Source organism: Marmota flaviventris, chromosome 1 (assembly GCF_047511675.1).
Source record: "Marmota flaviventris isolate mMarFla1 chromosome 1, mMarFla1.hap1, whole genome shotgun sequence".
In the NCBI taxonomy this organism is placed as follows: Eukaryota; Metazoa; Chordata; class Mammalia; order Rodentia; family Sciuridae; genus Marmota; species Marmota flaviventris.
In genome coordinates, this window is record NC_092498.1 from 199,737,154 (window position 1) to 199,764,501 (window position 27,348).

Genomic DNA, 27,348 nt, shown 5'->3' on the forward strand with positions numbered 1-27,348 from the left:
CTCAGCAGCATGAAGCACATTCACGTTGTTTTGCAACGATTATCACCCTTCAGCTCCACTACCACCACTCATCCTTCCATCTGAAACTCTGTACCCATTAAATAATAGCTCCACTCCTGCCCGCCCCTACCCCACCAGTCCCTGGCCACAGCTCTTCTGTGCTACTTCTGGCTCCATGAGTCGACTACACTAGATACCTCCTAAAAGTAGAGTCATACAATATTTGTCCTTTTATGACTGTTTTAACATAAGGTCTTCAAGGTTTACCCATGTATAATGTGTTAGAATTTCCTCCTTTGTAATACTGGGTTATTACCATTGTATGTGTTTATCACATTTAATTTATATACTCATTGGCCAGTGGACATTAGGGTCGATCATGCCTTTTGGCTGTTGTGAATAATGCTGTCTTGAACTCAGGTGTAGAAATATCTGTGTCCCTGCTTTCATTTTTTTTATTTTTTAAATTATACCCAGGAATGGATTTGCTGCATCCCGTGGTGACTGAGTTTAACTTTTTGAGGAACCTTATTATGCATGTTTTTTACTTCATCAAGTGTACCAAAACTAGGCTTATGTATTTTGCACTTTAGATTTCTTGGATTCCTTTCTTAGATTTAGTTCTAAGTGCAATTGTGGGTTTAGGGTTTATGGACAGATTTTTGGTTTTCCAAACATGCTGTCAAACTGTTTACGCTAAGTGTTGTTCCCATTTACACGGGCTCCATCTGGCTAGGCACTAGTTCTGTTTTGAGTACTTTAATTGCAGTCATAGCGACACTGAAAATTTTCATGTAAATAACCTCCCCCTGGTTATTAATAGTTGTAATATATAACATATTCACTTTTAAGAGAAGTCATCAAGGAAATTAGAAATCCAAAGTATTCTTTGTGTTTACTTACTGGCATGACAAATTGAAATAGTAATAGTCCATTTTCTGAGTGTTTTCCTGGAGGTTTAACTCTAGACTGGATTTAGATACATTATTTTTTTTTCCTTTAAAAATAAAATAAATTTGTTTCTTTTGCTAAGAAGAAACTGTTTAGTGTGAATCCATCTCATTTATTGATTATTGGTTTTAATTCTTGCACTATAGGAGTCTTATTAAGGAAGTTGGGGCCTAATCCCACATGATGGAGATTAGGGCCTACTTTTTCTTCTATTAGACACAGAATCTCTGGTTTAATTCCTTGGTCCTTGATCCACTTTGAGTTGAGTTTTGTGCATGGTGAGAGATAAGGGGTTTAATTTCATTTTGTTGCATATGGATTTCCAGTTTTCCCAGCACCATTTGTTGAAGTGGCTATGTTTTCTCCAATGCATGTTTTTGGCGTCTTTGTCTAATATAAGATAATTATAATTCTGTGGGTTGGTCTCTGTGTCCTCTATTCTGTACCATTGGTCTACCAGTCTGTTTTGGTGCCAATACCATTCTGTTTTTGATACTATTGCTCTGTAGTATAGTTTAAGGTCTGGTATAGTGATGTCACCTGCTTCACTCTCCCTGCTAAGGATTGCTTTAGCTATTCTGGGTCTCTTATTTTTCCAGATGAATTTCATGATTGCCTTTTCTGTTTCTATGAGGAATGTCATTGGGATTTTGATCGGAATTGTATAATGCTTTTGGTAGTATGGTCATTTTGATAATATTAATTCTGCCTAACCAAGAGCAAGGTAGATCTTTCCATCTTCTAAGGACTTCTTTGATTTCTTTCTTGAGGGTTCTGTAGTTTTCATTATATAAATCTTTTACCTCTTTCGTTAAGTTGATTCCCAAGTATTTTATTTTTTGAGGCTTTTATAAACAGGGTAGTTTTCCTCATTTTCCTCTCAAGGATTTGTCACTGATATACAGAAATGCCTTTGATTTATGGATGTTTTACATCCTGCTACTTTGCTGAATTCATTTACTAGTTCTAGAAGTTTTTTAGTGGATCTTTTTGGGTCTTCTGGGTATAGAATCATATCATCAGCAAATGGTGCTAATTTAAGTTCTTCTTTTCCTATACGTATCCCTTTAATTTCTTTTGTCTGTCTAATTTCTCTGGCCAGTGTTTCAAGAACCATGTTAAATAGAAGTGGTGAAAGAGGTCATCCCTGTCTTGTTCCAGTTTTTAGAGGGAATGCCTTCAATTTTTTCCATTTAGAATGATGTTGGCCTAGGGCTTAGCGTAGATAGCCTTTACCATGCTGACATATGTTCCTGTTATCCCTGTTTTTCTAGTGTTTTGAACATGAAGGGGCGCTGTATTTTGTCAAATGCTTTTTCTGCTTCTATTGAAATGATCACATGATTCTTATCTTTGAGTCTATTGATGTGATGAATTACATTTATTGATTTCCTTATGTTGAACCAACCTTGCATCCCTGGGATGATCCCACTTGATCATGGTGCACACCTACATCTTGGGAGCAAATTTTTACCCCTCACACATCTGATAGAGCACTAATCTCTAGGGTATATAAAGAACTCAAAAAGCTAAGCACCAAAAAAAACCAAATAACCCAATCAATAAATGGGCCAAGGACCTGAACAGATACTTCTCAGAAGAGGATATACAATCAATCAACAAATATATGAAAAAATGTTCATCATCTCTAGCAATTAGTGAAATGCAAATCAAAACCACTCTAAGATATCATCTCACTCCAGTCAGAGTGGCAGCTATTATGAAGACAAACAACAATAAGTGTTGGTGAGGACGTGGGGAAAAAGGTACATTCATACATTGCTGGTGGAACTGCAAATTGGTGCAGCCAATATAGAAAGCAATATGGAGATTCCTTGAAAAACTGGGAATGGAGCCACCATTTGACCCAGCTATCCCTCTCGGTCTATCCCAAAGGACTTAAAAATAGCATACTACAGGGATATACCCATATCAATATTTATAGCTGCACAATTCACAATAGCTAAACTGTGGAACCAACCTAGATGCCCTTCAGTAGATGAATGGATTAAAAAAATGTGGCATATGTACACAATGGAATATTACTCAGCAATAAAAGAGAATAAAATCGTGGCATTTGCAGGTAAATGGATGGAGTTGGAGAAAATAATGCTGAGTGAAGTTAGTCAATCCCAGAAAGACAAATGCTGAATGTTTTCTCTGATAGAAGGTGACTGACTCATAGTTGGGTAGGGAGAGGGAGCAGGGGAGGAATAGATGAACTCTAGATAGGGCAGAGGAGTGAGAGGGGAAGAGATGGGGTGGGGGGTTAGCAATGAAGGTGGAATGTGATGGACATGATTATCCAAAGTACATGTATGAAGACATGAATTGGTGTGAACATACTTCATATACAGAGATATGAAAAATTGTGCTTTATATGTGTAATAAGAATTGTAATGTGGGCTGGGGATGTGGCTCAAGCGGTAGCGCGCTCACCTGGCATGCGTGGGGCGCAGGGTTTGATCCTTGGCACCACATAAAAATAAAATAAAGATGTTGTGTCCACTGAAAAATAAATATTAAAAACAAATTCTCTCTTTCTCTCTCTCTCTCTCTTAAAAAAAGAATTGTAATATATTCTGCTGTCATATATTTAAAAAATAAAATCAATTAAAAAATAGAAATTAAAACAAATTTTGCTGGGTGCAGTGGCACATACCTGTAATTTCAGTGACCTAGTAGACTGAGGCAGGAAGATTGTAAGTTCTAGGCCAGCCTCAGCAACTTAGGGAAATCTTAAGCAAAGCAGTGAGACCCTGTGGTAAAATAAAAAATACAAGGACTGGGGATGTAGCTCAGTAGTATTATGCCCCTGGGTTAACTCCCCAACATCAATCAATCAATCAATCAATCAGTTTCTCTACAATTCTGGTTTTATAGCTGAGAGATTTGGAATTACTCTAATCTGTAATATAATTATCATCTGCTTTTGTGGATTCCTATACTACTGTTTCTAAGAAACACAGACTTTGCTTTTGACATTCTGGAGCCTCTATAGCAGACTTTCTCCTCCTTCACTTTTCCCTGACCCTGCTTGGCCTCTGTTGTTGCACAATGAACCCGTGTGCCCAAGTGAACTGTGCCATGTTCAGTTGCACAAGGTGCCCTTTTGCCTCATGATGGAAACCCTGTTTCTCACTGCTGCACCCAACCTGAGTGGATTGGCCGCCTTTGCTCAGCTGCTGCTGTTGGGGTATGTATCCTTGGAGCCAGGGTCTGTGAGTTAACGGGGTGCCTGACACCAGTCTGCCTGGAGCTGAACCAGTGTACTGGTTTAGCCTTTCCTTAGACAGAATGGCTTCTGGTGGTAATTAAGGCCACAGTTGTTCCAGAGAACTCCTGGTCAAGTGTTTGTTTTTGTCTCTCAAGCATAGTTCTGTTGGCTTTTTTTTTTTTTTTTCAGTTCTGAATAGGTTTCTCTGTCCCTTCTCTGAAGAACAGTGGAATTGCCCCTCAGCGGAGAGCCACAGAAATGGAATAGAAAAGGGAGATTTTGTACCCATTCCCCTTTGGCTGGAGAATGAGCTGGGAGGTGGTGCTAAAGAGGACAGGTGGGAGCTGAGGTCCTGGCTCCCAGTCCTGCTGCTGCTTAGCAGAGACTTTGGCATGTCTCTGAATCTCACAGGGGCTGGGTTCCCCTTCTGTCTTTTGGACTGTGCTTTCCTAGCTTATAGAATATGTTCCTAAGCCTCATCCTGCACTGCCTATTGGTTTTGGAGATTAAGTGAGCTGCAATAACAGATCCAGGAGCTTTGCATGGCCCAGCACATCCTTATCAAGCACTTAGTGGTTGCCAGCAGGGTCCTGGGAGCAGGGCAAGTGGTGAGAATGAACTGGCATCTGAAGGAGCTGTGCTGCTTCCAGAGGCCTCTGCTGGGTGGGACCTGTAGCACATCCTGGCACAGTCTCCCGTGTGCTGCTGGTTTGCTCTGTGATACGTGGTCACTTTCTAGCTTCTCTGAGCATGGTGTTCTTTTCCACTAACTGAGGTGGTTGAGTCCGGGTGATTTTGCTCTCATGGCCTCTCTGTAATTTGTGGAATCACAACTTTTCTGATATGGAAAAACCGAAGATGCCTAGGTGAGACTCTAAACTGTATGAGCCCATGGAATCTTCTAGAAGAGGAATCTTCTAGAAGGTGATCCGTCAGACACCAGTTATAGAGCATTACACAGGTCTCTGGGACCCACATGGCCTCTGTGTGACTTTGAGTCTGTGCCCTTTAATCCTTACAGTTTCCAGAAAGTGGAATCATTTCCAAGTCTGTATAGAGTGGTTTGCAAGTGTCTGAGTGGGTGAGGAGTCTTGTGAAGCCTTTAGAACATTGCTGTGTCTCGCAGTCACTGCCCAGGGAAGCGGGCAAGGAGAGAGGGCGGCTGCCTCCAGTCAGAACGTCCTCGGACGCGAGCCTCAGGTCTCACTCCTCGCTCTCCACCCTATGGCCAAATGGGAACTTGGTGGGTAAAGAAATGGAGTCGGGTAGGGATGGGGAGGAAAAAAGGTGGGCCTCTGTTTTGTGTCCTTACTTGATGGTGAAGGGTCTTACATGTTGAGTGTTGTCCTTAATGTAGTCCATGATGTTCTCCCATTCCTCCCAGAGTGAGGCATGGGGTAGGCATGGTAACCCACATCTATATTTTTCCTCTTAGGAATTAAAAAAAAAAAATTCTAAATTAGTGTCTAGCATTTAGAAATCAGAGGATTTCCTATAAACATACAGTTCCTGGTCTCAGCAGAAGTGGGCCTGTGGAGGCCCGGGGGGCTGTGGAGGCCCAGGTGCTGTAGAGGCCCGGGGGCTGTCTCCTCGTGGAGCAGGGAAGTGCTGTAGTGGTGGCTGCCCTCAGACATGACCTTTGTAACCTGCAGCTGTGCTCCAGCTGCCCAGAGAAACTTAGAGGGGAAAGGGAGTTTTCCTCAGCTTCATACCTTTGTTCTACAGAAGAGGAAACTGAGTCCCAGGGTGGTGAAGGCATGACTTGGAAGGGCTATAGGACGAAGTGAGGGCAGCATGAGGGAGTGGGACCCCATTCTCCAGACTCCTAGCCTGGTGCTCTTGCTGGCAGTCAGGGCCATCTCCAGCAGGTGGCGGCCGGGTGCTGGCTTCCTTCCACTCTGCCTCCTCCCTGGCTTTCTGTCTCCTTTCCTCTGTGCCCTTCTGTTCCTCTTTCTCCCTTCTCTTTTGCCAGAATTTCCTCTCACCAAACCCTTTCTCTTGCTCTTCTTGTCCCCTTCCCTCTCCCAGCCCCCGTGTTTTCTTGGATATCCTGCAGATTGGGTGTGTATTCAGGGGTGTTTGCATACTCTGCCCCCTCCCATGGACTTGCAGTTCTCTGTTCTCCTGGGACCAGAGCTCTGGCATGCAGGAATAGGCCCAGAAACCCCATCAGAACCACCTGCCCCCATCCAGATTCACCCACTTGAACTGTGGTTCAGAAGAGGTGGGCCAGGAATCCTAGATGTGCCGACTTCCGAGAGGCCAGGGGTTTGTAGTTTGACATGAGATTCTCTGATTTTTAAATTTTTTGAATTCTGCCTCTGCTGTAAGAAAGCATTGTCTTGGGCACTGACAGGTTTGTCAATCTGGCATGTTACCTGATCAGTACAAATCCCTAGATGGAGGGTCCTCCTTCTAGCCTCTCTCCATGGCTGAGGATCTAGCCTGGACAGGTATGGGATGGACAGAACTGCGACTATAGCCCCAGACACTCTGGATGCCTCACAGTCTCCTGCACTTTCTCCCGCCTCCCAGGCAGAACTAATGAAGCCCTCATCTTGGAAGGAGGGTCCATTTTAAACCTTTTGCTTTGGGAAAAACCTCAGAAAGGTTATAGCTCCCAAGAGGTGAAGAATTGTGTTCTGCTCCTAAAGTGGTGCTGTAAGAATGGTGGGCATTGGGTTGGCATTTGCTGAGGATGGAGGGGCCATCCACTTTCCTACGGGGCTTTCCTCCATGCTGGACAAAGACCTAGGGTGATACTGGGAGGGGCATGGAAAAACTTTGACACTAGATGACAGCACTTCCTTTGTGCTGAAGGCTGGGCGTCTGCAGTAGGTGGGGGTGGACAGCGTGGATCTGCTTTTCCTTCCCTTTGCTCTGTATGCATGCAGCACTTCTGAGTCCTACCCTTGCTCAGCAAGGTGCTAAGGGCCAGGCTAGATATAAAAGGGTGTTTCAGAGCCCTTTTTCCCCCCTAGGGGCTCACAGTTAGTAGGGAAGACATGTGGAGAAAACACTGCTAACATTGTGTTGGAATCATTTATGCACTGAGTGCTGTGGTAGCCAGAGGGGAGAGGTTGAGCCAGGCTTTGCAAATGCAGGGTGACATTTGAGTGATATTTTAGAGTGGAGCTGGCTGGGCAGTGAAGGGCATTGTAGGCAGTTAAAATAGCTGGTGTAAAAACCCAGATTTGTGAAAAAACATGTTTAGAGAATGGCAAGAAGTTGGTTTGGCTTAAATCAAGGAAATTTGGAGAACATAGCACAGGATTAGCCTGATAAAAAAGGCTGCTTTACCAGAGACCAAACTGATTGTGCATAGTGGCCTGAATAAGGTAGATGTTACTTCCTTTTCTCTTAAAAGTTCAGGTGCAGAGTGTTTCAGGAGTGCCCTCTCCACCGAATTTTCATCCCTGGGATTCCTTTGCTTGTATGGGCAGAGCTGATTCCAGTGGCAGCTCAGCTCTGCAGCTAGACAGGTGGCAAGGCCATGGCTTGGAAGCTCTGTTTCATTCCTGGTAACTGGGAAGTGGGGACCCATTCCTGCAGGGAGATCTGGGAAATATATTTTCTAGTGGGTTGACCAAGGGCCATCCATCCCTTGGGGGTTATTTTTGCTAAAAGGAAGAGTCAGAGACTGGATATTGGCAAACTGGCAGTGGCCTCTGCTCTAGGAAGGCACAGGCTGAATTATGAGGACTTTCATAGGGAGCTAAGGAGGTTTTTAAATCATGGCCTACCGTGATGGTGCCAGCAGCAATATGGCAATTAACCACGGGGAAGGAGGTGACACTGAGAGGTCAGTCTCCTCTAACTGCCTTGCTGAGCTTGATGGCTTGACAGGCTGGAGTGGGGGTCAGTGGGGCTTGGGGTTGTTGTTACTACAGATCTGCCAGAAGCAAAGACCTATAGGGGTTTGAGTTCAATCAGGAAATTGTTGCTTTCATTTGAGATTTAGCTAAGAACATGTTTTTGTTTTTTATTTCTCATGACACTGGGATCCAAACTCAAGGACACTGTACCACTGAGCTACACCCCAGCTCTCTTAAAAATTTATTTTTAGACAGGGTCTCACCTAAATTGCCCAGGCTGACCTTGAACTTGTGATCCTTCTGCCTCAGGCTCCCTAGTAGCTGGGATTACTGGTGCACACCACGCCTGGCTGAGAACACATTTTTATAGCTTGTTAAAAATGTGAATTGGAGCTGTGGGGAAATGATGACCATAGAGAGCACAAAGGGTTTTTTTTTTTCTTTCATGTGGGCTGGCAGTGTCCCTTCACATTATCAGCTTTAATAAGCTTTAAGAGAGGGACTGGGCTGTCCTACACAGGCCACTGGCCCTCCGAGATTCTGTACATAAGTTACTTCAGTTCTTGGCTCTGCTTGCTGAGTTCTGAAAGGGAAGGTCACTCTGGCACCACCCTAACTTGCCCATGTGTTTTAAGCCACCATCCCTAGCACACATATGAAGCCTTCTATCTGTTGAGAACAAAAGCTTCCTGTTGATGACAGTGTCCTTGGAATTGCCCAGTGTTTCACATGCGCCCTCCCAGAAGATGGGCAGCAGGTGCCAGGGCGATGGCAGGGCTTCCAGTCAGCTGCTGAGACTTCTCAGACAAAATGCACTACTGAGCTAGCGTGTGACCTTGACCAACAGGACAGTCCACAGCTCCTGTGAATTTCAGCTTTGCAGCCTGTAAAACCCAGCAAATAACATCCATATCCCACGTTTCCAGGAAGGCCGAGAGTGCATGGTGGGTGGCATGTCAACAGCATTCCTGGGGGATTCTTGACAGCTCCTGTGTTACATTCACCCAACCTCAGGCCGCTGGTGTACCTTCTCACTGAGGCTGAGGTGGTGTCTACTTCCACAAGAGTTCTCTGGGCCTTCTGAAAGTCAAGGATAGCTCCTGGGGCAGTCACTAGGGGCGTCATCTTTTCTGTGCCCCAATTCTCTGGGCCTTCCAAGCAGCTGAAAACTTATTGACATTTGTATGGCTGGCCACATTATGGAAAAATCAACTATAAAATTTTTTTAACAGAGCATTTTGGCACAGCCTTCCCTTTCGATACTTTATCTCACTCGTCATCACATGCTTAAAGGAAAACAACCTCTCTTGGGGCACCAAGACCCACACTGTAAATATGTTGATCTTCAACCCTGGAAACATGGAAGGACAGGTCAACTCTCAGCTTTTGAGCAGATGACATTGTGTTCACAAGTAACACTTTGATCTCAGAAGGGATATATATTTTTTTCTGGACTCTGTTTCCTTTCCCACCACCACGCAGCATCCAGACACCAGAGGATACCGCCTGTCCTGTTGGTGTGTCATCCAGGAATGTGCTGGTCCCCTGCCTGGTTCTCCTGGGTACAGGTTGGCTCTACCTTTTGCAGAGCTGCTGTGGAGCATGGTTTGGTCAGAAGATGCTTGTTTAGGCAAGAGATGCTGTGACTGGCACCCACATGCCTTGATCCCAGGTCCCCTCTCTCAGATGGTGGTTGTATTATAGCTGGAAGTCCTCTCCCAGAGCTGAGCTCTGTGGGAACATCTTCACTTGAGAAATGAGAAGAGAAACTATTCACTTCTCATGGGCCTGTCTTGAACCTTTTGGGTGGTGTCTTCTTGTTGGTGGGAAATGAGAAGAAACCAGAGAAATCGTCTTGAAGTGGGGCCACCACTCTGTCCAAGGGAGGATGTGGAGCTTCCGCAGGTCTGTCCTGGTTTTTGGCTGGTTGAAGTGCCAAGTGTGCACACTGTGACCTTTCCCAAGTGTTCAGGTGCAGTCTACCCTCCAGGATTGAACTGTTTCCTAAAAAGCCAAGTAAAATGCTGAGTGTCCTCCTGTTCTAATCATTAACGCTCCTTAGCACTTTGGAAAACCACACTGACATCCTGAATGAAAGCATTGTGCAGTAAAGCTTTGCACACGGAGCTGAATGAGAGGGGCTGGTGGGGCTTTGGAGAATGTGGGGGCTGGCAGTGTCTCCAGCAGGCTGCTGCCCAAAGGGTGACAACCCCTAATTGTAGGTTCTCTTTCCCTGTGGTGGTTCTTCCCCCCTCTCCTCCTCCCACCTCCCATCTTTGCCTGTTGTGTGACCTTCCTGTTAAACACAAAGGAGGCAGGAGTCTGGGCGACTGTCATGGCTGCTCTTCTGGGCGCTGGCCTCTCTGTGTTCTTCTGCTGTCTGCTTGGCGTTGGCTCTGGCAGGGGCTGGAGGGGAGAAGCTGCCTCCCCTGCTGTCCCTGCCTTGTTTCTCCAGAGAATCCTGGCCCCAGGCCTTCCTGCTCCCTCTGACAACTGCCTCCCCCACTACTGTGGACACCAGTCATTGGCGCCGCGCCTGTGTTTAGGACCTGACTTCCTCCTTCCTTTCTCCTTTAGTTTGATTCCACCTTCCATGTTTTGGGAACACCTCATAATTTCAGTCCTTCCTCAGCTACCCCATTTCCCTATGGTGTTGGATGTTTTGATTCTGAGCGTGTCTTCTCCCCTGCCCTTTCTCTTTGGAAAGGCTGGAGACAGAATCATGTGTGGTCCTCCACCTGCACCCAGTTCCCACCTGTGCTTTCTTCTTAAGGCAAGAACGTGGTACAACAGCTTCATCAAGATCTGACCCCCAGAGTAGTCTAATCTTTCAATTGGTGTTTCTCTGTTGAAGACTCATTTCTAGCAGGGAAGACTGAATTAACTCTTGTCTCTTTTCCACCTGTGTGCACCGTAGGTGCTTGGTTTAGCTCTGGGTTGGCCAGACCGCTGCTCTGGGTTTGAATATAGAATATTCAAAGTTAGAGGGAGAGAGAGGAGAGCGAGGGGGTAGAGGGAAGGCAGACGTGATTAATGCACAATGTATACACGTGTGGAAGCATCACCATGAAACTATTAATTTGTATAATTAATATGTGTTCAAAAATTTTAAAAGACCACTACTGCCCCATGGGCCACTTAGCATGGTGGGTCCTTAATGCCTCTGCGAAATGGGCAGAAAAAGTGGTTGATGTCAGAATTGACAGAAAATTATCATTCGCCCATTACCATCCATTTTATTCCTTCTCCATACTTTTCCTTTGATAAGTAAGTGCTGGGGTGGAAAAGTAGGGTCTGTGTCCTAGGAATGTCTGCCACATTGTCATGTTTATAGTTTAGTCACAAGTGCTGTGTTTCTGTACTTTGTGTGAGTTGGTTCAACATCGAAGGCATTGTTGGGTACACCTTGGGCTCAGCCTGGGCCCGGGACTGTAGGGTTCAGGTGGTGGATCAAGGGCAGCTGTGTATGGCAGATTGCCATCTTACAGCAAGAGGAGTCGGATACTACACTACTCAGAAGATACAGCTTAATAAGTGCAGTAACAGAAGTTCTGACAAAATACTGTGTGAGTATGGAAAGGGGAAGAGAGAATGTTCTGTTTGGAAAGATCAAGCACCAGCCTGGCAGACTGTGCCTTGAGGGGCAGGCTCCTGTTGCTGTCATTGTCATTGTCTTAAAGGATGCCCTGTAAGAGCGTGTCAGGAAGGTGGAGCCGGGACTGCTGCGTTCACCATTGTGTCTCCTGTGAGACACGTGGATGGATGGATGGATGGATGGATGAATGGGTGGATGAAAGGAAGTGTGGATGAATGAACAGATAAATTAAATGAAGGTCAAATTCCAGCTGAAGGGAAGGCTTGAATGGTTAAAGAGTGAATGAAAGGAAGAAGTTAGGCATAGTGGTTAAGTTATAACTGGTTTGGCTAAAATGTAGGGTACTTGGAGAGGATAGTAGGGGAAAGGGTTGGAAGAAAGACTTAGCCCAGAGAATGAAGGTCACAAATTTAGGCTTTCGTTCTTAGTCGGTGGACACTTAACAGTAACAATTGTCTTGGGCAGATCTTGGCAATAAGCATGCATGATTCTAAGTTAAATTTTTTTTTTCAGTTTTAAATTATATATAATAATTGTACAATTTGTGAAGTACAGTGTCACTTTTCAATACAATTTGTATATAACATGCAATGATCAGATCAGGGAAATTTACATTATTTCAAATGGTTTTCATTTTTTTAAATGTTGGGAACATTCAAAATCCCCTCTAGCTGTTTTGAAATATATAATTAATTATGATTGACAGTCCTCCTACTGTACTATAGAATATTCAAAATTATTCTTCCTAGCCAACTGCATTTCTATACCCTTTAGCAATCTGTGTCACAGCATTCTGTTGCTGTGACAAAATACCTGAGAAAAGGTAAAGAAAAAGGAAAGATTTATTTTGGCTCGTGATTTCAGAGGTTTCCAGCTGTTGTCAGCTGGCTCCATTGCTTCTGGTCCTGGGGCGAGGTGGAGTATCATGGTAGAATAGTGTGGTGGAGCAAGGCTGCTTGCCTCATGGCGAACAGGAAGCAGAGAGAGAGAATAAGAAAGAAACCCTGGACAAGAAATACCCTTCCAGGGCATGCTTCCTCCAAATAGGCCCTACTCCCACAGTTTCCACCCCTCCCAATAGTCCATTCAGCATAAGAGCCCTCATGATCCAGTCACTTCCCCACCTCTGAACATTATTGCACTGGAGACCAAGCCTTCAAGGAAGGAGCTTTTAGGGGACATTCCAGGTCCTACCCACACCTCTTCCCCATAACTCTAAGTCTGATGTGGCCTTGATTGGCCTCTCTGTGCTGTAGGTGAGACCAAAGACCCACTGCAGGTCACAAGTGTAGCTAACCAATGGTGGCAAGGCCTCAGCCAGAGTGGACTCTCCTTTCTCAGTCTCCTTTCTCTTCCTTTCTCTAGATGTGTGCAATAGCACCGATCTTCCAGAAGTTGAGATCATCAGCTTGCTGGAGGAGCAGCTGCCCCACTATAAGTTAAGAGCCGACACCATCTACGGTTATGACCACGACGACTGGCTCCACACGCCTCTCCTTTCCCCAGACGCCAACATCGACCTCACCACCGAGCAGATCGAGGAGACGCTGAAATACTTCCGTGAGTAGCTGCCCTTTGATGCTCTGATGTAGCTCCCTCTTAGCCGCCACCTCAGGTGAGGTCCGGTACTGGTCACACTGTCCCACAGCCTGCCTTCTCTGGAAGGTTGATGTGGCTGTAGGTTAACCACAGAAAGGGTCTGAATGTTAAATCTTCTGAAGTTTTAGATCAGCATGGACCAAGTAGGATTTTCATTTGAACTCACTTTCTTTTAGCTGACAAATTTGAAAAATGTTCCTATTTCTGCTTCTTACCAGAGGACCACTTGAGTACGTAGAAACTCCTATGGGGAAGGAGTTTGTCTCATTTAAAATTAAAGGTATTTGAGACATTGAGGGACCTAATGAGACATGTGCCAAGGGTGACAACTGAGAAGCTCTTTGAACTGGTATTTGGGAAAGTCGGGCTGTGGGTTGCAGCAGGAAACCGTTGATGCTTTCGGGCTGCAGAGCTTATACCTGGTAGGGTGAGCAGTACACTAGGAGAGCTCTTTTCAGTAGTCAGGATGACAAGAGATGACACTTGGTATTGTAGATCTCAAAAAAGGTGACAAATTTAAAAAAATTAATAATTAATACTTAATTTTGGTAACTGAAGTTTATTAGAGAGGTAGCTTTTTAGAAGCAGTTTCACTCTTTAGAAATTCATGCCAGCTGGGTGATTTACATATTGATGTATCATTGCATCAGCCTTTAAAAAAAGAGTACAGCAGTCCTGCTTTTATGTGGAGAAAACATGATTCCAAACCAGCTTATGATGCATCTCTAAAATTTTTTTACTAATGCAGACCAGTTTTTCTAATTTTCTTAAAGTTTTGAGATCATTTAAAATAAACAGGCTGGAACTACAGGTTTATTTTTTAGGTTGTATCAGAGGCCATTTTCAGGTTTTCTCTATTAGATACTTTCGTATTAGGAGGGAAATTTGTTTAAATTGACCTGTGTTTTTATACCTGATGCAAATCCTAGTTACTTTGTGAACACTGCAGAAAATCAGTTTCAATAAAAATAGAATATTCCATAGGCTTTTGAATGACTCATGTATCTTGTCGAGTTTACGAAGCTCATTCTAGCTTACTCATGGAAATGTGGTATTGTGCACAGAAAAGCAAGTCCAGAGTAAGATCCTCGGTGTGTTCTGTATTTGCCTCAACTGTGAAATCCACAGTAGAATCCACAACACAATTATTGTTTGAGAAATCTCTCTCTGTTACTTACTCTTCCATAGATGACCCTCCTGTGATTCTGTAGTACCCCTTATGGCTGTTTCTGCCACGGGAGGCTCCCTAAGTTCCTTCTCATAACTCTGAATAATCACTGGATACACGGTATAATTGGAACACCATCCAAGAGCAGCACCACACAGTTTTCAAAGACCTTTCACACTAATTGCCTCATTGCATCCCTATCAAATGTCTATAGTTGGGCAGGGCTGGTTTTATTATCAAGGAAATGGAAGCATGGTGAGCTCAGTGTCTATTCCGTAGCACTGATCCATAGTCTGTAAGGTCTACTTGACAGTAGACTCAAACAGAGATTGTGTCTTCTGTTTGTTAGTTTGATTTTTAGTTATCTATTAAAAAAAAAAAAAAAAGAAATCCTGGTGAATTTGGCAGTGATAACCTATAATAAAATTGAAGAACTGAAATAAACATTGAGCAGAGATTCTGAAAGCTTTTACAACGTGGTTGTTTCCTGGTATCCCCTTACTTCTGTTTGTTTTGTTGTATCCCTCCCACCCCGTGGTTCCTTTGCTTAGCGCAGAATGGCTATTTGTCATATTAATTGAACGATCAAGCATTAACTCTTTTTTTTAAGAATTATTTTTTAAATTGTAGACGGACATAATACCATTTATTTATTTATTTTTATGTGGTGCTGAGGATCGAACCCAGCCTCTCGCACATGCTAGGCGAGCGCTCTACCACTGAGCTCCAGCCCCAGCCCTAAGCATTAATTAATTGAAACACAGGACCTTCTAAATGATGCTTTCAAATCAAGGTCCTGGGGCCCCAAAGTATGCAGGGAGAACTGAGGGAGCTCTTGAACTGACAGAGGGAAAAAAGTAGGCATCTTTATATTCATTAACTTCTGACCAAAATGAGGTACAGACAACAAAGCATGGCGGTGCTGGCAGGACAGTGACTTTGTCACCAGTGGGGATCCTAGGTGTTTGCATGTCATGCCACAGCAGAGGCAAATCCCTTCAAATAGTGTCTTTACTCATCACTGCTCTGAAGTTACACCAGATGCTGATAGACCTCATTTTTGATGCATTAATAGAGAAGCACTTATGTCACAGATGTTGGTTTTTGTTCCTGTCACAGATCCTTTTCAAGGTCTAGTAACTACATCAGTGCAGCCATCTTCCTTGTACTTGTACTTGATCGTACATCTGCAGACCTTCCTTACAAGGAGGGATCAGTGAGCCTTTTGCCAAACTGGTGGAGGGGTTGGTAGAAGGCACAGGATAGGAGCCCTTGCCTGAGCTTGGTGTCCTCCTTGGGTTCCGTGTGTTTGTTTACACGTGTGTAACCCAGGAGACGTGTGAGTCACTTGTGAGGTATGTAAGAAGAGAGCGTAACTCTTTGTTTCAGTCTAGACTTATTTTCTGTTTTAAGGGTATTGTGGCCTTTTATGATGTGTGGCAGTGGGGACAGGGAGCTCCCAGGTGCCAGCACTGAGCAGGAGGCCAGCTACACCTTGCTGCCCAGACCAAGTTGACATAGCATGGCTCCCAGGGAGCCAGATAAAACTCCTTTCCTTTCCTGAGTGGAGAAGCCATACTTTGCCTTTTAAATCTGACCTTCAGCTGGTTTTCTGAGAGGAGGGAGAGAGCCATGGGTGCTCCACTTTTACCAGGTGGCAGAATGACCTTTTCAGAAAAGTTTCGGCACTTCTCCATGAGTCCGAGAAACACCAAAAGTGAAAATGACCCACAAAACAAATGTGTCCATAAACTTAGGGCATTTGAGAAGCAATGGTCAACATGTGGCACTTACTGTGTGCTCAGCCCTGCTTTCGGTGCTTTTCTTGTCTTTCCTCTAATCTGCCAGAAACCTCTGAATTCATTCCTATTGCTGCCCCATTCTATAGCTGAGGATGTTGGGACTCAGGGAAGTCCAGAAACTTCCCCAAAATCATGCAGCTAGCAAAGGGGGATGCTGAAATTCAAACCAAGGTTGTCAGGTGTGACTCTACACTAACCACTGTCTCTCAGAGTCACTAAAAAAGGGGAAAACTCTAGTTTAAGAATAAAGCTAGGGCTGGAGTTGTGGCTCAGGGTACTTGCCTAGCATGTGAGGCACTGGGTTCGATTCTCAGCACCACATATAAATAAATGAATAAAATTAAGGTTCATCAACATCTAAAAAATATTTTAAAAAAGAATAAAGCTAATCTTGTGAAACACAAAAGAAAAAAACAAAACACTTAAAAATATGTTTCAGGATATGTTTGTAGCTTGTTGATTTATATTTGTCTAACATATACGAAATTGATTTTTCTCCCATGGACCAAGGGGATGTCCCTGACCCTCTAACACTTGGCCTGATGTAGCTTAGTTTGAAGATGAGATGTGATTCTTCCTGTGATTTTTCACCTCCATCCTGTGGTCTGCACATCCTGCTTCCCTCATCTCAGACAGGGAGGTGTGCTGTAGACTCTTTCACTCGTGTAGGGTTCAACAGACAAGAGACGTGAAGGTTGCTGCACTGGTTAGTGGGTGACTGTGACTCCTTTTGGGGCCTTCTTCCAGGGGCATTTGATGTAACTTTGTGGTTAATGAACATCGGGAGGAAAGAAATCTGTTTCACGTGCGTTTCAGCTGCTGATCGTGCTACCTGCAGGTTCCTAAGGAGAAGAGAAAGTTATGAAGCAAACAAGAGTTTTGAGATATTGTTCCACTATTGATTTTTACTCTAAGGTGCCTTTAAGGAATCTGCCAACAGGTTTGACTGAGTGGCCAGTAACCCCTGTAATCCTTTGAGAACTTGACTTGTTTGAGTTTCAGCCGAGGCTTTCTTACTAAGGAGATCAAAACAATTTCTGCATTATTGATTTATTTCCATGACCTAACCCAGGGACTTTGCACTGGGCAGGACCAGTGCAGGCAGCTCCCCGGGCCTCTGTTGGCATCCTACATTGAGTTTTTGTACCTTGCTTTTCATGGCTCAAGGTCACTGACCCAAGTGTCACTTGGTCTGATATAGCTTAAGTGGAGATGAGACTTCATTCTCCCTTGTGGCAGGTTTGGGAATGCGTATTAAGCCAGCTCCTGTTGCCATTTTAATGTTTTGGTTTTTTTTTTTTTTTTTTAATTTCAATTTCAATAAGAAGCTAAAAACTATTGATCTAGTCTAATAACAATTGGGCACAAGGACTCCTAAGGCCTGGTATGGAGATATCCTGAGCTCCTGCAGCAGGGTGTGAGGAGCAGGAATCGTGTGCAGGGTGCCCCAGGCTTGCCCCAGGACTCTGGGCTGTACAGGAACATTACCTTCTGTAAGGCTGTACCTGTTTCTGCCTTGTTCATGCCCTTGCGTCCCCCATGCTCACAGGCATCATGAGTGTTTGTACAGTTAGACTTGTGAGAATTCATGAGAAGGCTGATGTGTTACAGTACACTCAGCAGGGCTCGTCCCAGAGGGGCATCCAGCAGGGTAAGCATGCAGAGCTGGAGTCCCTGGCTGGGGGATCTCACTGACTCTGCCCACTCCACACCCCTGTACCTGGAGGTCCCCGTCTGCCCTTGTCACCAGAGCAGGCTTGATGTGGCCACTACCTACCCCTTCTGGATCCCTTCTGGGCTGGCTTCCAGGGCCTCTACTTGCTCCAGGTTTTCCTGCTGTGCCCCCTGCATGGGTCCTTCCTCTCCCTCTGTGCTTCCACATCAGTGGCTCTCAACCCTGATGCACCTAGAGCTTTAAAAAGGTTTCCTGCCCAGGCTGTACCCTCAGAAGTAGTTCTTCTCTGCTTTAGGCAGCTATAAAGTGCAGCTCCATGCTGGTGAGCCCAGCCTCCTTCTCTGCCTGTGATTGCTGGGGACCCCCCTCTCCCCCCACCCCCAATTTCCCCAGCCTCAGTAGTAGGCATGAGCTTCATGTGTACTCTGCCAAAAGCAGACTTCCTTTCCTCCACGCCCTTTTGTCTTAATAAATAAATATGACACTGATTACTCCATATCCACATTCTCCTGACCTTCGGTGGTGCTGTTGATTCTTCCTCTGGGTGTGTCCCCGATCCCTTCTCTGACCCTGCTGCTGCCACCCATGGCCATCTCTTTCCTGGGCCACTGTCTTCCTCCTGTTCTCGCTGCTCTCACTCTTGCTTCTCTGCTGTCCTCTTGTGTTTTCTAGAAATCCAGTTGGTTTGTTCTGTACCTTTGTCTTCCATGGCTCTTTGGATAAAATGTGGCGTCTTCAAAGACCCTGTGGCCTGGCTTTAGCTCTGTCTCCATCGAGCCTCGCTTTGCCCTCCCACTTCCCGGGCAGTTACACTGGTGCCTTCAGCCCTTGAGCACAGCTCTCGCCTGCCCCAGGCTTCTGCTGCTCCCTGTGCCCTCTCCCCTTTCTTTTCTGTTCTCTGGTTGTCAGCACAACTGTGTCCTCCGTTGAGAAACCTTCTGTTTCCAGCTTTTCATCACCATGACCGAAACACTTGACATCAGCTTGGAGGAGGAAAGATTTATTTTGGCTAATGGTTTTAGTCCGTGGCCAACTAGCTCCAGGGTAGAAAAATCATGGTGGAAGGATGTGGTGGAGGAAAGCTGCTCAGCTCATGGCAGCTAGAAAACACAGAGAGGGAGGGAGGTGAGGAGGGAGGGGAAAGAAGGGGCCAGTGACAAGATCTAGTCCCCAAGACCCCAAGATACCTACTCCCTCCAACCATGCTTCTCCTGCTATCGTTTCTACCACCTCCCAGTAGTCCATTCAGCTATCGATGGATTAATCCACTGATGAGGTCAGAGCCCTCATGATCCAATCACTCCCCTAAAGCCCCACCTCTGAACCTTGTTGCTTTGGGGACCATGCCTTCAACACATGAGCTTTTGGAGGACATTCCAAATCCAAATCATAGCACCTTCCCAGACCTCCCCATCTGTGGTGTCCACCCACTTCTGTGGCTCTACCTTTATCCTGCTGTGGCGACTCTCATCACTCTGTAACTATTTGCTTGATAGTGAAGATCAATAACAGTAATGATGAGTCACATTTATTGAGTGTTTACTGTTTGTCAGGGTTGTGCGTAGTGCTTTATGTTCGTGAGTGCCCTGAGACCCACATACTAGATTTGAAGTACATAATCCTCTTTGTGTTAAATGACTTCTTCAGATATAATTGTTTTGTCCAAATTGAATTGGCTATTTAATTGATTCTTTATTGAGCATTTCAAGATGTAAAACTTTTTCTTCTTAGAAGAAGTGCTTGTTTTTTTTATATGTTCATGAAAAAAATAAACCCAGTTAATTGTATCAACAAACAAAACAGGCATAAGCAAGTTTGGGAACACACAAATGATCCATGGTGGGGACGGTGTACTGTTCACAGAAGCCCAGATGCCCGGGCACAGAGAAGTGGCCAGCTGTCTGGTGGTGGTGCAGGTGTGGGCACTGGGTAGTGGACTCTGCTGGGGGTGGGGGTACTGTGGTGAATGCAGACTTCTGGGAAGCTGGAAAAACAGGATTAGTTAGGAAAGTGTCCTTCTGCTGCTGCCATTGCTCTTTCTGCCAGGTAGGATTTTACCTCTACTAGACAATGAACACCTTGAAGGCAGAGGTCCTGTTAGTTTTGGTTTCCCTCTATATAGAGAGAGGGTAGAGTGTGTGTGGGTCACGCTGCATTGCCCAGGCTGGTCTTCAGTTCTTCTGCTCAAAGGATCCTCCTGCCTCAGCCTCCTAAGGAGCTGGGACTATTAGCATGCCTGGCCTAACGTAATGCTTTTTAAATTAATAGATGTTGACCATTTTCCTGGGTGTTGAAATTCTTGAAAAACACAATTTTCACTACTGCTTAATATTCAAGCATTTTATGTCTAATCATTTGTCTATTATTAGGAACCTAGACCATCTCTAATTCTTCCCCAAATAACACATGGGTGAACATCTTTCTGTACAGACATTTGTCTGCCCACGCCATGATTTTCTTAAGGTGTATTTCTAGAAATTGATTTATTGGGCTTCCAGGTTGACCATGAAAGCCTCTTTGAACCACATTATTAATATAGGTTAAATATTTCCATAAATTAGTGCAATAAAAGTTGTTTGGCTAACTCATGTTGAGTTGTGAAGTTAATAGGAAAACCTAATGAGCAAATGCTGAGTGGGTAAACGAATAAAGCACCATTCTGTGAGATGAAGGATTCAGGAAACTCCCTGGTGCTTTCCTCGCCTGAGAATGTTCAGAGGAGACTTGGATAGTGTTGAGTGCCTTACTCTTTGGGTTGAGAATTCTCCTTTCCAGGTTTCATCTCTAATTTCTGTTGGCTGGTTTGTAGGTGGTAATGGTTAATGATGAGTGAAGAGAAACATCCATTGTGTGTTTACGTTTAGTCCCGTCAGTAGGCCGTGGGGTGAAGGCTATTCTTAGCCTCATTTTAAAAATGGAGGATTCTTTGTTGTCTGTCCAAAGTCACACAGGAAGGGTGAGCAGCAGGGCCTGAGCTTATTCTCTTCCACACTATGATCTCTGACTGTAGCCCATCCCTCTTTCTTTCTTATTATTTACTGGTTTGAAGGGTCTCATGTGCTTCTGAGGCACTAAAAATGGATAGGTGCACACCTCTCTGGAGCTCCACCTTGGGATCTTCTCATCTTTAACCCATTTCTTTTACTCTTAGACATCAGGCCAGGTAGGACTGCTAAGCCATTTGCCCCCCAAACACCAGAGTTGGTCTTTAAGGGAGTCTGAACACATCCTTAAGATTTTCTTATAAGATACCTGAGGAAGAATCTTAACCTTTTTCTTAGTTTGAATAGGTTGTTTTCCATGAGTAAATGTTTGGAAAATGATAACACTAGGTAATGACCGCAAAGGAGCTCACATGGGCGTTTATGTGAGCGTGCCAAACCATCTCAAGATATGCTGTTATTCTTCTAACTCAAAGTGTCTTCAAGGGATCAACTTCTAACTTTTTACCAAGGGAAACTTCATGGGAATGAATAGCGCTGTATGTTTTCTGTAGAAGTTTAGTGAGAATTGAGCACAGCTAATCCCTGTGGGGCAGGCGATGTCTCTTTGAGGTGTGGGCGGCCTCTGTTTCTTAGTGAAGGTTTTCTTTTCTGCTGGTTCTTCAGAGAGTGCTATGGTTTGGATCTGAAATGTTCCCCAAGGGCCCGTGTGGTAAAGGCTTGGTCTCTAGCCCTTGGTGCTATTGGGAGGTGGTGGAACCTTGAAGAGGTGGAGTCTAGTGGGAGAAAGTTAGGTCATTGGAGGGGATATTGTACTCCAGCCTCTCCTCTTCCTCCCTTTGCTTCCCAGCTGCCATGAGGTGAGCAGTTTGCTCTATCATGCTTTCCCCGCTATGATGTGCTGCCTTGCTACAGGCCCCAAGGCAACATGGCCTAGCAACTGTGAATCGAGGCCTATGAAACCACAAGCCAAAATAAACCTTTCCTTACAAGTTGGTTGTCTCCAGTATTTTATCACAGTGACAGAAAGCTGGCCAACATAGGGAGAAAAGTATTTTGAGTGCCAGTAGTGCAGTGTCAGAGGCCACCAACCAACTCAACTGCCCTTGAACAAATTACTCATGATTACGTTGGCACTAGCTTTTATTATCTGGAAATTAATCAGCATTAAACATTCTGTGAACCACTGAAATGTGTCTTTGACAATTTTTTACCCTCTAGTCAAAGGTATTCTATAATGAAGTCGTTTTAAAATTGTTCTTTTTGTTTTTTTGAGTTTCTGCTCAGGTGGGTGGTGGAAAGTTCTGCACGGGTGCTGATGCTGATGGTCCTGCTTGGGTAACCAGTAGTTCTGCATGGGGGAGTAGTTGGGAGACCTACTCTGAGCTGAGGCCCGGAGCCCTGCATGGCCCGGTGACCGTGATTCCTGCACTGGAGCAGGAATATCGCTCACTGAGAAACAGTATTCTCACTACTTGAGTCCCAGAGCATGGAGTGACACAGAATGCTGCCTCCCTCTGGCCCGCCATCTTGGATCCTCCAAGTTTTTTTGAATTTCTTAATTTGAGTTTTCCTGTCATTCATATACATATATATATGAATTAATAGTTGGAACTTTTAATTCTTATTTTTATAAATCATAATGTTGTTTGTTTTTTTCAAGTGAAAATACTGTTAAATTGTTTTCAAGTGATAATTTAGGGACCATCTTAAAGAATTCTCAAATTAACACCATAGAAATATTTATCTAACTCTCTTAAGTTTGTTCTAAATTACCTGGGACTTTTTTCATTAAAATTTCTACATGTAAGGTGTAAATTTTTAAAAATCAGAAACTATTGAAAAAGTTTCTATATTTATGGAATGAAGCCTTCAAGGGCAGAGCCCATGCCTGCTTGAGTGGATCAGGACCTCACAGTCAACAGGTGCTTAATAAATACTTCTGAAGTAAGAGAAAGTACAGAAAATGTGCCTTTAAATGGAGAACAAACAAACAGTGTTTCTCCTTTTTTGAGAAAGAGATCTTTCTATTCTACATGTGGATTTAAAATTTTGCTTTTTTTTTTATAAGAAAGATAGGAAGTAGGAAAGTTTGTTTTTCAATGACATTGACCAAATTAGATTGTTGTATTGTGTGCATGTACAAATAGTAATGATGAGTTCCACTATTGTGTATGATTATAATGCACAAATAAAAGAAAGTAAAAAAAGAATAGAAAGATCATTTCATCTGTTGTCACCTTCCAACAATTGCCTTCGTCCTAATGAAAATGAAGCAAAAATTGGGGCACCATAATATGCACAAATTGATAGATAAATAGCTCAAAGTGCTGACATTCTGGGAGAGGGGATGGCAGTAGTTTTATGAGATGGTGACCCAGAGAAAACAGATTGTGTGTGTGTGTGTGTGTGTGTTCGTTCATCTGTGCAGGGGAAGAGCCTGCTAGTACAATGAGGAATCTGTTCTCACTCAGACTTGAGAGTGGCAGGGCAGTGTTGAATGAAGGAAGGATAGAAATATGGGGTAGGGTGCAGATTGTGCTGGGGAAGGAAAGGGAACTTATTGGCCAGGGAGAGGTTTTCAATATCATTTGTTAGCACAAATAATGTATACGTGATGATGTCCTTGTAAAAAATGGCCGTGAATTTCTCTTATGCAGATGCTGAGTACTGGGGGTGCTCCTTCTTCCATCCCTAAGACCTAGGGCCTTTTGTTCCCAGGAGCTGTGCCTTCTCTCCTCCTGCTCTAGCCCCATGGGAGCAGACTCTTCTTAGGCCCAGGTTTCTCCACTTGAGGCTGGCACTGATGTCTTCAGGATCAAAGATGGAAGCAGCATGGCCCTGGCTGCACAGTCACTTCCCACACGTGAACCACACAGGGTGGTGACGCCCACACCCAGCTGTGGGCCTGGCAGCCACACTGGGGGGATTCAGGGTGCCTGCCTGGGAAGGTGATCAAAACAGCCACATGTCAGAGTGCCTGACAGCACCAGGAACCCGGGCACAGTGTCTGGTGAGCCCGGCAGTCAGATACTCACATGATGGGCATACCTCTCTTGTGGCCCTGCCCTTACCTTGTCACCTGTCACCTGACAGCTTTCATTTTGTTGTTGTCGTTTTTGATCAAACCAGATTCCAACTTTGAGTATCCCCTTCCCCTTCATTTTCTTTTTAAGAACAAAAATGCTTGGCAAGCAATTCCCTACAGATTGACTGTTTTCCTTTTCATGTTAATTCAGCACGTCGAAGACAAAACTGGAGCAGACTCAGGTGGGAAATTGACAGCCCAGCTCACACGCCATCCGCTCCTCCTGGTGATGGGCACAGGCTACTGTGGTTTAGCTGAGTTTTGGCAGGAGTAGAATTTGGGGCCGTTTGAGCTTCTGGTTTGTTTGCTATGAAGCCTGAGGCATCTGCTAAGTGACCTGCTGGTCACAGGAATGAGATTTCTCATCCAGCCCTCCCAGGCTGACAGGAGGCAGACACAGAACTGTGCAGGTTGTACTGATATCCTGACGCATGTCAACTCTGTTTCTCCTCTCTGTCTTCCTCAGATGTAGGGTTGTTGTTAATGGGGACTGCATTGGGACCTGGATTCATGGTGCCCTGAAGTGCTTGCTTATGGATGCTTTTGTAATAGCCAGGCTTTGTTCCCCACCTTCCCTTGCAGTGGGGGTGCCTGTGCCTGGAGTGAGGGGGAGATGGTTGGGAGGGGTAGTTGACAGCAAGCTGTTCCTTAGCAGCCTGCCTTCTGCCGTGGGTGCTCAGCGATTGGCAGTGGCAGCGTTTTAAAAAATAAAGATCAGAACCAGAACCATGCAGAAGCATCCTGCTTAGTTAGTTTTCTGAAGCAAGTGAGAGAAGGCCTGCTTGCAAGGCTGTATTTCACGTACGCCCCGTGGCCCCCTTGGGGCTGTCCTCTTCTGTCTTAGCCTCCAGGTTGCCCTCGTATGAGGTCAAAGTGGCTGTGCTTTCTGAAGGGAGGAGAGCTCTGGAGACTGGGAGTGTGTTGCAGAGGAGGCTTGGGACACCCCCAGTGTGGTCCTGCAGCAAAATGTCTAACACTTCCACTGAAGCACTGGTGCTGTGGGTTTGATTTGTTTCTTGGTGACTTCTGAACCTAATTTTTGTTTTTTCATGGATCTAGTCATCCTTACAGACATTGAAGAACATACCTTCTCAGAGTAGTTCTATTGGTGTTCCAGGACTGCCGTAGCAAATGACTGTCAACCTGGTGGCTTAAAACAGTATAGTTTTATTCTCTCACAGTGCTGCAGACCAGAAGCCCAGAATCCAAATATCAGCATGGTTTGTTCCTTATGGATGCTCTGAAGTCTGAAGGAGGGAATCCATGCCTCTTTTGCAGTTTCTGGTGGCTGCTGGTTGGTGGTCCTTATCATTCCTTGGCTTATAGATACATTATTCTAACCCCCCAATTCCACCACCCCGCCAGTCCTGGAGATTAAATCTAGGGGCATTCTACCACTGAGCTACATCCCCAGCTCTTTTTAATTTTTATTTTGAGACAAGCTCTTGCTAACATGCTTAGAGCCTTGATAAGTTTCTGAGGCTGGCCTCAAACTTACAGTCCTCCTGCCTTAGCCTCCCATTACAAGTACACACCATCATGCTCTATACTCGATTCTGCTTTTTGTCTTCAGGTTACCTTCTCCTCTCTGGTCTTTTCTCCTCTTCTAAGGACACTTCCCATTGGATTTAAGACCCACCTTAGTTTAGGGTGATGCCATCTTGAGACCTCCAATTTGATTATACCCACAGAGCCCCTTTGCACATAGGTATAGCTTCCAGGTGGACATACCTTTAGAGGGTCTTCCACTTTCAACCTAGAGCCTTTTTCTGAGATGGCCACTTCTTTCCCTTTGGTTACCATGACACTTGGTCCCATCCTCATGAAACATTCATCTGGGACATGTCTAGAAACATGAGGTTGGTCAGTGTTTCAGTGTTACAGTGTGATAGGGTTACACTGAGCTCTCATTTCTCAGGAATCTGGGGCCCTGTGTGGGCAGTCGGGTCTCCTCTGGAGCCTTCTGGATAATCCAGTCCTGGCTTTGATCCTCCTCCCACCTGGGTGTACTTTGTGCCCACAATGCAAGTACCTGCCTCCTCGTTCCATATCCGCTTGGCTTATTCATAGCCTCCCTACTCAGACACGTTCCCACAAGGCTTTGGAGAAAATAGTGGCAGAAGCAGAGCAGTCATACATACCTACCCAACTTCCTAAAATGGATTAGAACCAACTTCCTATTATAGACTCCTTTCTTTTATATTTCGGTTTGCCTTGTTCATTTGTTGCTCTTTTCGTCTTGATATTCATTATGAATTCATGGCCTTTACAGACTCAACTTGTTCTCTTTAGCTATAATTAGTTATCTTCTTTCTTTCTTTTTTTTTTTTTTCATATTCAAACTGTCACAACTTGGCCTGCAATTTTCCTCTTAAACTGTCTCCTGTGCTCTATCACTTCCACCCACACTTTTGGGAATGGTCTTTGTGTTCTCAAAACCTGGTATTGCGGGCCTATCTTGGTGTTTCCCTGTCCCAAGATATGCAATCAGCAGCTCTCCAAGGAGCCCTGGTAAAGTCTAACCCAAATGTGGTTGATGTGCTGGTGATGGGTGGAGGGCATCTTTGTTGGGCTACTTGGGTAACAGAGCTAGAAATAATATTCTTTCTTTCCTTCTCAGGATTGAACCCAGGGATGCCCTGCCACTGAGTTACACCCACAACCTCTTCTATTTTATTTTGAGACAGGATCTCACCAAGTTGTACATGCCGGTCTTGAACTTGTGATGCTCTTGCCTCAGCTTCCCCAGTAGCTGTGATTATAGGTATAACCATATCCAGCTTAGTATTATCTTCTTAACATCACAAAGCCACATGGATATTTTTCAGTTTCAGTCTTGCTTTTCTGATCATTTTTAAATTTTGTTTCCAAACTTTTCAAATTGTTTTCTCTATGAGATGCCAAAGTTTTTAATCTCCTTTAATTGTACCTCTTCTCTTTTTCCTCCTTCAACGTTTTCTCAATCACTTATTGAGGAAGTGGAAAGACTCAGGTGGTGGGCTCTGCACCTGGTGTATATTAAATGCTCTTGGTATTTGCTGTGTGATCCTGGACAAGTGATTAACCCACCTGAGGCCTAGTCCTTGTCTGCACGGTGTGGGGGTGAGTTGGTTGTAGGGGCCTGAGGATCCAGTGGGATTTAAGGGAGTGAATGCCTGGAATGCCTTCAGCACTTGTAATTGGTGTGGTGAAGATGTGAGACCGAGAGGTAGCAGGCCGGGGGGGTCAGTGAGGTACCTCTGGGGCTGCTCCAGGAACTTGTCTAGCACAGGTGGTATTGGGGAACAGGGTCACATTTGGGAGGAGGTTGTCCAAGCCTGGACCAAGGGAGGGGCATAACCCTGAGGAGTGTTGGGGTTGTTGGTGTGGATTTGCAGCCAAATACCCCTGGATTTTAACGTTGGAATCATCTCCACAGAGCTGTGGATGGATTATTTTCTCCTTCTGAGCCTATAAAATGGAAATTTTGATATAGACACTTACTTCAGAATTGCTC

At 44.7% G+C, this 27,348-nt stretch overlaps 1 protein-coding gene across 5 annotated transcripts in view; it reads left to right on the forward strand.

Annotated features, from left to right (window-relative positions):
• The window catches only part of Trak1 (trafficking kinesin protein 1), a 114,031-nt gene that overhangs the window by 18,953 nt on the left and 67,730 nt on the right, over positions 1 to 27,348 (forward strand). For 2 of the 5 annotated variants that reach the window (XM_071600095.1, XM_071600099.1), the window contains exons 1-2: positions 5,253 to 5,411; positions 12,944 to 13,138. In XM_071600095.1, coding sequence (XP_071456196.1) covers positions 5,393 to 5,411; positions 12,944 to 13,138 — 214 coding nt within the window. In that variant the 5' untranslated portion in view covers positions 5,253 to 5,392. Of the gene's footprint in view, positions 1 to 5,251; positions 5,412 to 12,943; positions 13,139 to 27,348 lie in introns of those variants that run through there. The other 3 variants (XM_071600090.1, XM_071600105.1, XM_027932582.3) reach the window with 3 other exon arrangements.